Genomic DNA, 9,152 nt, shown 5'->3' on the forward strand with positions numbered 1-9,152 from the left:
ATATGAATTGTAATGTATTTCTGTTATCCTTAATAAAATTAAGTGGTCACTTGAACGAAGACACCCAAAAATACAACTTGACAGCCGTGCATGGCGTTAAACTAAGCAAATTACAGTTCTTTTAATGCATCTAATTTTCTATATTTCGATCTGTTGCTTGTATGAATGTACACTTGCTTGTTGTAAACTTGTTCTTATTCAGGGAATGCTATGAAACTCCTTGATGACACGAGCTATCCAGTCGGTGACGTTCTTGTTGTTGTAGACGTTTGTCAAGATTGGGTCTGTGAATCGACCAGGGTTGCCACTGAGGACTTGGAACAAGCGCCACTGACCATTTTGGACTCTACAAGCAGTAGCTGCCCACTTGGCTTCTGTATGATCTGTAGTTCCTACTTTGGGATTTGGCGCATTCAATATTAGTTTCTTTACATAGCCGTTATAAACATCAGTTTTGGCTCCCAAGCAGTGAAGGTCTGTGACGGTGTCACCAGGAGACGGCAATGATATCGGTTCAGTACGACATAATCCTGTATTGTGTTTTGATGTCTTCATTTGCACTAGTGCCATGTCATATGCCACACCTTGCTCGTCTGATCGAGACTGCCACTGTGGATGTAAAACAACTGACTTTGCTCTAAAGGACTTCTTCATTTGTCGAGCATTGCTGACGCCCAAGCTGATTACCAGACGTCTTGGTGTGAGCGTGTAGTGACTAACACAGCGAGCCGAAGTCAGAAGCCAGGAATCATGAATAACAACAGCATCGCACTGAGTCTTGCAGACTTGACGATCCCAAATAAAGGCATGCCATGGCATGTCCTTGCAGTTGAGAGAATCGTGTGTCTTGTTTTGAGCAGAAGCAACAGATCTACACAAAATTGGTTTGGTTGTCGTTTTGATAATTGTGGGATTTGTCGTGAGAGAGGTGAGACTGGGTTTGTTCACACCGATAAAGCAAGAATTGTCAGGAAGATGGTTAATATAGTCTCTTTTCCATTCCTATAGAATAGGAATACAATGATGTAAATCTTGATCACGTGACACTGTTATGTAATGCTAGACGTTACCTCTGTACTGACCATTCCCAGTCGGTTTAGATTCCAAACGCTTCCAACTTGATTGCTTTGATTCATAAAGACAATAACGAGGTCTCCAACCTTGGCGTGTTTATGTATAGCTTGACAGTTTCTGTCTTCTCTGTTCACATTTATTTCCATCTTGGACTGCTCTAGAATTCCTTTCAAGTTGCAAGTCACTTGTGCTGCATACGTTTTGTCACTCTTGTGAGTGATTACACCGTGGACTTTGGTGATTCTGACCATGACAATAAATTGAGCTTGTCTGATCCGTTCGTCGATGGAAGGAAAGAGACCTGCAAATCTGTCGGGATCTGTTTCAAATAGTGAATAGATCTCGCAAGAGTGACACTGATGAGTTGACAACAGCAACAACAAAATTGAACACAGCAGTGATTGATTCATGAAGACCACTTCGATCTGAAAAAACCCAGAACTGATTGCAACAGCAGTGTCAACTGGTTATATCTCGTAGCAATTGCGTAGGAGGAACGAAAGGCGACGTGGTGAACGCAAGTGCAAAGCTGCCTAGAAAGGCGACACATCCACATTTTGACATCCAGTGACGCCTTTCCGGAATGCGATCTAGACTTGAGACCGTACATTAGATCTACTGGCCAATCAACTGCAGCTTCTGTAGCAAAACAATCTTTGAATTAGTGTAGTGTGGTCGACCACAGTCGAGGTCGTGCGTCACGAAGGTATTCTAGGTGGCTTCCGGCTACATGTCCACGGCTGAGCCACCGTCGCTGTAGCTTCCTCTCTCTAGATCATCGTTTCCTATTGGGTCAATTCTGCATGACCACACGATTTTAGACGTGTGGCTGGCAGACTCTTATTGCAGTGGCGGATCCTCTTCCAGTTTCCAGTCTACAGTAAAAAGGCGGAAATCAGGAAGTGGGGGTGTCTTGAATTAATTAACAAGCAAAAGCCTAAATCGATTGCCGTCTTTACATCTGCATACGTAGCGGATTGTCAGGGCCAGCTTCTTTTTGCCATTCCATCTAGCTAGTGTACGCTACCGGCTGCCCTTGCTCTATACCTGCGAATTTTTGAAGGGCCCGTTAGGTGTTGCCTTAGGCTGTTCCCGTATGCAATTCCTTGCGGTTTACAGGTATTACTACGAGGCTACGGCGCAGCGTTTGATCTCGGACATGTTTACAACGGCGATTTTGACATAAACAAAGTGGTGTCTTTTTGCGCACCTTTCGAGCAGTAACCTCCATTATTGTTGAAAGGGAGCCTCAGTTTTGGACGTCGTCTGCTGAACGTTGTTTTTCGGCACAAATTGACTTCAAATAAATTGAACGGCAGGTAAAGTGATTTATAATTATTTATATAATTAACTTTTCCCGGTTAAACAAATTTTTATTTTCATAAAATCTTATTGGGTGCAACTGGATTGATCGAATTATGCGTCAATACTACTGCACTCCCTATGTAGGGATGCGAAGAATCTAAAATGGCGGCCCATACAAAAGTATTCAAACGCATCCGAACCAGATCTCTCAGAACTCCTTACAGAGATCTCGGACCCACGTAGCACTCAACTTCAAACGTTCCTAATGGTAGCCAGACTATCACCGCTGACACTAAGCGCCCCAGAAGCCAGCTATCGGCAAGTAAAAAAACCCGATTTATTCTTTCACATTTCACTTTTGTCAGCCAGGCTAGCGCCTCACTCCAAGCAGCTACAACGACGAGAGTCACACCAAACGATTCGCTCTTGTCCGAAGAATTGCACTGACCCAACAGATAGAAATGTGGAAAGTCACCTTGTATCAGTCAACTGCTGCCATGCAGTTCCACGTACTGCTTCCAACAACGCCATGTTGTTCCGGTCACGTGTGTACATGTGACTACCTTTTGGAAGCCTAGCTGCCACTTCCACCTGCTGCTACATGCTGCTTACAGTTACGTGTAGTTGAACATGTACAGTACCACTATGTTCAACGGCGCGGCGTCCTGTCTGACTCTCTGTGCATGTAAGCGTGTATCTCTTCCGTGGAACCCTACGTAATGGGAGTTGTTTATAGATGCCATCAGTGTTATTACGTACATCCGTCAGGTGGCTACGTACTTCCGTGTATGCTGAGCGTAACGTGGGAGTTGTCTAGAGATGCAATCAAAGATTGAAATCCCGGCCGAGCTGCACACGTTTACTAGGACTGTCACTTCCATTTCAAACTACACAAGCATAAAAACATTTTGAGAAAATGATGGGTATGTAGGGATGGGTATGTACCTAGGTCATTTATGCCCATCTCCTACATCACAATAAGGTCACTTGAAGAGAGATGCCGTAGCTAAACTGGAATGTGCAGCGTCTAATTACAGCCTAGAATTCGTGGCCTAGGGTGGGAGGGAGCGGGACAGAGAGTGTGCAACCTCCACGTTTTCTCTCCTGGGGTTTTGAGCATGAAATTATTCTCACATGTTCAAAATGTTAGTCACTCGGTTTACTAAAACTGTCATTTCCATCTTCGGAGCATACACACACACACACACACACACACACACACACACACACACACACACACACACACACACACACACACACACACACACACACACACACACACACACACACACACACACACACACACGTGCTCACGTAATATACTTCTAACATAGCTAAGAATATATGAAACAAGTCCAAAAACATTTTGAGAAAATGATGGGTATGTAGGAATGGGTATGTACTTATGTCATTTATGCCCATCTCCTACATCACAATCTTTTTACCTATATCGCTTGCAGCAGTTGTGAATGTGATGTAGGAGATGGGCATAAATGACATAAGTACATACCCATCCCTACATACCCATCATTTTCTCAAAATGTTTTGGACTTGTTGACACTACTGTTGCATGTGCTGCATACATCAAATTGTGTACTATTTATTGTCAATTGATTTCCTGTGTGCAATTAAATAATATGCGATTAATATACAATTAGAAAAGTGCAAAGTACTAGGGTAATTTAGTTCTATTTCACAACTACTACTGCAAAGGATTTATTAACAGATAAAAACGTAGTGACTAAAATGACGGCATATGATATGTGTGTGGACACAATATCTATTTGGTATAAGCACGTGCATGAAATAATTGACTTAGGGGTAACTGCAACGCAAAAATCAAACTCTTTTTATGTTAGAAATTGATAGTTCTAGTTGCATACATGACAGGAAAAATAGTTTTAGATTTTTAAGTTAAGTCTTCGCGGAGGTATAGCAGGTCAAAGTTGCTTCCGGTTCTTCAAGTTCCGGTAACGCGGGTGTGTGCACATGCACAGAGGGGAGCGCGTGTGCGTCTGCACGGCAGTGTTGCACCGATAAGAGAATTTCGCCGATATACCGATAACCGATATGCAAGCACACAATGAACCGATACCGATAGCCGATACCGATAGCCGATACCGATATCTGATAAATTTATACTATTTTGTAGATACTAGATAAAGAGTGATGTTCATTTTTTACATATGTCAAAGTTCTTCTTAATAAATAACAATGTTTCTGTTCGCTCGGGTGCTAGCCTGTTACGTTTATCATTACAGATGTTGCCAGCATCAGAGAAAACCCTTTCTGAGGGAACAGATGTTGCAGCGGCACTTAAGTAGCGTTGTGCAAGCTCTGACAGAAGTGGAAATCTTCTGTTGTTTCCATCCACCAGCTGTCACAGCTGGCCTGGTGAAAATCTATTACTGGTTCTGACAGATAATGGTCAATGTTCGATGGAGTCTTAGAACTTGCTGAACAGGAGCCCGTTTCTTTTAAAATATCTGAGAAACTTCTCCAAAGTAAACTTTGAGGTCTCTTAGGAGAGGGTGGGCAAGTGTCCTCTGCACATGAGTCAGGATCTGATTTTGTTTCTAGCAGTAGTTCATGACATTTCTCCTGAAGAAGACCTCTAGCAAAACTTCTTTCTGATGTGTCACTGAAAAACTTGTCCTTGAATCTGGGGTCCAACGGTGTTGCTAAGACTAAAGAGTAGTTATCAGTTATGTCCGAAAATCTCTTTTGCAATGACTTTAGAATCTCATCCTTCATTGACTGAATTCCTTTGTCATTATGTTGCTCTTTCAGCGTCCTATGAAGCATTCGAACAAACGGAATGACTAATGATATGGTCGATGCATTAGATGAGACTGCTTTTGTGATTTCCTCGAAAGGTTCAAGTACCTCAATAACTTTTGCAGCTATTTCCAGCTGTGTTGCTGTCAGTTGGGGAATCCTATACTCTGAGGAATAAGCAGCTATGGCCATCTTTTGTTCTATGATTGCTTGGAGCATGTAGAGGGAGGAATTCCATCTGGTTGATACATCTTGTGGTAGGCGGTGCTGAGGTAATCCGAGACTAGCTTGAATCTTTTGCAGACGTGAATGGGCAAGTGATGAATGTTTAAAGTGACTAACAATTCTGTGGCAGACGGCAAGCAGATCTTTAACTACTTTTTGAAACAACAGTCCATCCCCAATGACTAACTGTAGTGTATGGGCAAAGCAGCCATAAGATGGAACACATGCTTCTCTCATTCCCTTGACCATGTTAGCAGCATTGTCTCGCAGCACCAAGTGGACTTGGTTCTTCTTTATGTTCCAACCGTCCAACATTTGCAGGAAAGTATGACACAAGTATTCACCAGTGTGAGCCTCTTCCAGTGGAAGGACATGAAGGATAGCAGATTTTCTTTCAAAATCATCAGTTAACCAGTGAGCAGTAAGACTAAGGAAGTTTGCAATACCATCATCAGAAGTCCATCCATCTGTGGTAAAACTGAAGAAAGACACTCCATCCACCTGTTTCCTGACTCCACTCCTCACTTCTTCATAGACCTTAGGCAGAACTGTCTCAGTTATGTATCTTCTACTAGGAAGAGAATACCTCGGCTCAAGCTCACGTAGCAGACGAGTAAACCCGACATCATTCACTATTGACAGGGGCTGTGAGTCAAGGGCAATCATTTCAGCGATTAATTGATGCACTCGTTGTGCGCGTGAATTATTGATGTCCCATTTCCGTACGTCCAGCAACGACTGCTGGAGAAAGCACGCAGATGCCTTGGTTTGCTTTCGGTCTTTAGCCTTCACCTTCTCCTCCTCTATGGCCCTTTCGTATGCCGCACTCCTATCTTGGTGTCGAGTTCTCAAGTGATGCTGGAGATTTGTGGTGTTGAAGGTTTTTGTCGTCTGTCCACCGCGTGATATCTTCATCTTGCAAGCCTTGCAGCGAGCGAATCTTGCGTCCTCAGTTACCTCAAAGTACTCCCAAATGGGAGACTTCCGTCTCGTCTCCGCCGACATGCAGGCTACTCACGTGGTTCTACAGTACCGTTCTGCATACGCATGCGCAATCTATCGGCGAGCACCTACGCGCAATTTACCGATTCCCATACGGTACCGATATGCCTATATCTGCCGATAACCGATAGCCGAATCTTGTGTCCTCAGCTACCTCAAAGTGCTCCCAAATGGGAGACTTCCGGCTCATCTCCGCGCCTACTCACGTGGTCCTACGTTCTGCATACGCATGCGCAATCTATCGGCGAGCACCTACGCGCAATTTACCGATTCCGATACAGTACCGATATGCCTAGCCTCGCAAGCCAGGCTCTTCCGCGCAGTCGCTGACCGCACGTGAATCACACGAGGAGGAGGAGCTTTTACCGGAATTGCTCCAGCGCGAGAAGAGCCTGGTCGCTTTCGAGAACGTCATAGTGACGTGGGACCCCCGATCCGGTTTCATAGCTTGATAAAGCTAATTCTATTAGGTAAGCATGTAGGTATGAAAGTTGAGAACACGCGACATCGCTTCACGCACTTGCTTGTTTTGCACGAAGTACGTAGTTGACATCATCGTTCGCTTCTAGTACGTATGTAGACAGCTCAGCCATGTAATATTCTGCAGTGTCACGACTCCTTTTCAGCATTCAGTTTCGCCAACAGCACACCGCCGAATCTAGATCTGCAGCGCGGTAGTTTGAGAAATGAACTCATTGTACGCGGTTAGTGTATATATGTAGCAGTCAGAGTCCGTGCATTGAAACAAGTCGTACGTAGTACACGTGCAACTACAAGTCAACTCTACACTTCCTGAACATGGTAGGTCTACTGCACTGCTGTTTTCCCATGCCTAGATGTTTCCAGTTCACCGTGAGGAGAGTCAATATCGTACAAAAGTGCTGCTTGCTGAGTCGAAAGTACCGTCACATAGACTGCGTTAGCAATACACGCCAATCTGATCATGACGTGGAGAGGTCAACAAGCTCTAGGCCACTATTTTCATGAACCATTGAGTGAAACTGGGCCGGCAGCTCTCACACCATTTCCCCCACAGACTATAGATGTCAGAGTAGACGCGCAAGAGTGGTGAACAGTTCTACGTCGGTTTCAATTCGCGCAAACCTGCAGATCAGTTCAGTCGAAAGAAACGTTGCTGGAGAGTGTAGGTTCAGCGGACCAGTCCCATGTAGACCATTCCTACGCTCATTATTCACCAGCACTTTGTCCATCAACAGCTTCACTGGATTTCGTGTTCACGCGCTCTCCGCGGAGGCTACCTCTCTGCTTCATGTATCAGCGCAATTACACTAACAAGCTCTTTAGGAAATCGAATTAGCCTTATGCAAGCTATGAAACCGGATCGGGGGTCCCACGTCACTATGACGTTCTCGAAAGCGACCAGGCTCTTCTCGCGCTGGAGCAATTCCGGTAAAAGCTCCTCCTCCTCGTGTGATTCACGTGCGGTTAGCTCAGCGACTGCGCGGAAGAGCCTGGCTTGCGAGGCTACGATATGCCTATATCGGCCGATAACCGATAGCCGATCCGATTATCGGTGCAACACTGCTGCACGGGCTGTAAAAATGACTACATCTTCATATCCAAGGCAACGCTGCTAAGGTAGAGGCGACGGAAGCAACAATTATTCTTCTGAAGAGCCCTCTGGAGGTTTTCACGTGATGTTAATGAGCGTTCCGTCATCGCATGAATAGCTACCAGAATGATCTGCTGGGAGCCATTCTAGTGACTAGACCACACAGGTCCGAGTTCAGCGACAGTGTCTCTGAAGCTTTGAGAGCGCCTGCTGCCTTGGAAGCGGACGAGGAAGACGACTAGCCTCGCCCCAGACTCAGAGTGGATTGCAGCCCGGATGCGATACCATCACCAGTATGATTAATACTGACCAAGGGGCGGTACCAGACTAGACGTAGTGGTGTATGGAAGCGCATCCGGGGCTGCAATCCGGACTGCGTGGATGAGGAAGAGGACCTACCCGATAGCCTCTTACCATCGCAAGTAGAAAGTAGGAGTAGCAACGTAGTCGATGCACAGTAAACAGCCATTACAGGTGCAGCTGCGGTCGTTGTGAGATGATGGTTACGTACTTGTGTGGAGTGCGTGTTATTTAGTCTAGACGTTAACCCCGCCCTCAAAATTTCCGCGCGGCATGAGGGCGGGGTAAGGGTCTGGCTACGCGAGACTAAGTGCGTAGAGTATCGGTATTTGGCACCATGGACTCTGTAAGCGTACGTACGTTAGCGACAAGCTAGCGCGTTACGCTCGAGTAGAGAGACAAGCCAATTCCGAGACAAGACGGATGCCTGCTCACGCGACACCATGAATAATCCACCATTGATGTAAAGAAAGGCTAGTAAAGTAACATAGATCACTCTCCTATATATGTAATTAATCTAATTGAACAGTACACTGCAAGTATGTACACTGTAGATTTACTGTCACGTAACTCACTTAATAGACTTGCAACTAGAACAAACAAACCGTCTACCTGGCCGTTTCAAGTTAACACATTCATAGTGGAATCAGTCTTTAGACTGGTCACACTGGACCATACGACGTCCAAATGTTTCTGTCATTCTGCATGAACAATATATAGGAAATGCAACAACAGAACTAGAACATCTTCTGATACAGTAACTTGTTTTGAGGGGAAGTTTCGTGGAAAACTTGTTAGAGTTCCTTGCTGAATGCATGTCTTCAGGTGTTTTCTCATTTCTGATTGTATGTAATTAACATACTGGGGCTCTATACCTTGGGCAAGATCGAAGGCA

General features: G+C 44.9%; 2 protein-coding genes and 1 long non-coding RNA gene across 3 annotated transcripts in view; 1 reads left to right on the plus strand and 2 right to left on the minus strand.

The window, feature by feature from the left end:
- LOC134185772 (uncharacterized) lies at positions 1-1,825 on the minus strand. The gene is made up of 2 exons (XM_062653645.1): positions 1,071-1,825; positions 1-1,002 (listed from the first exon to the last, which is right to left on the minus strand). The coding sequence occupies exons 1-2, from the start codon at positions 1,482-1,484 to the stop codon at positions 199-201; spliced, it is 1,218 nt and encodes a 405-aa protein (XP_062509629.1). The 5' UTR covers positions 1,485-1,825; the 3' UTR covers positions 1-198.
- Positions 1,826-4,690: 2,865 nt separating this feature from the next.
- Positions 4,691-6,630, minus strand: LOC134192707 (zinc finger BED domain-containing protein 4-like). Its single transcript, XM_062661489.1, has one exon. The coding sequence runs from the start codon at positions 6,385-6,387 to the stop codon at positions 4,696-4,698; it is 1,692 nt and encodes a 563-aa protein (XP_062517473.1). The 5' UTR covers positions 6,388-6,630; the 3' UTR covers positions 4,691-4,695.
- Positions 6,631-8,644: 2,014 nt separating this feature from the next.
- Positions 8,645-9,152, plus strand: part of LOC134191688 (uncharacterized) — a 3,209-nt gene continuing 2,701 nt past the window's right edge. The window contains exon 1 of the long non-coding RNA XR_009971844.1: positions 8,645-8,720. This is a non-coding gene — a long non-coding RNA (uncharacterized LOC134191688). The remainder of the gene's footprint in view (positions 8,721-9,152) is intronic.

Source organism: Corticium candelabrum, chromosome 1 (genome assembly GCF_963422355.1).
Source record: "Corticium candelabrum chromosome 1, ooCorCand1.1, whole genome shotgun sequence".
Classification (NCBI taxonomy): Eukaryota; Metazoa; Porifera; class Homoscleromorpha; order Homosclerophorida; family Plakinidae; genus Corticium; species Corticium candelabrum.

What these genes read in the sequence shown, in the direction of transcription:
- LOC134192707 (XM_062661489.1), bottom strand. Translation starts at nt 6,387, where the DNA reads ATGTCGGCGGAGACGAGACGGAAGTCTCCCATTTGGGAGTACTTTGAG.
- LOC134185772 (XM_062653645.1), bottom strand. Translation starts at nt 1,484, where the DNA reads ATGAATCAATCACTGCTGTGTTCAATTTTGTTGTTGCTGTTGTCAACT. An exon ending in TGGGAATGGTCAGTACAGAG is followed by an intron (nt 1,003 to 1,070) that starts GTAACGTCTAGC and finishes CCTATTCTATAG; the next exon opens with GAATGGAAAAGAGACTATAT.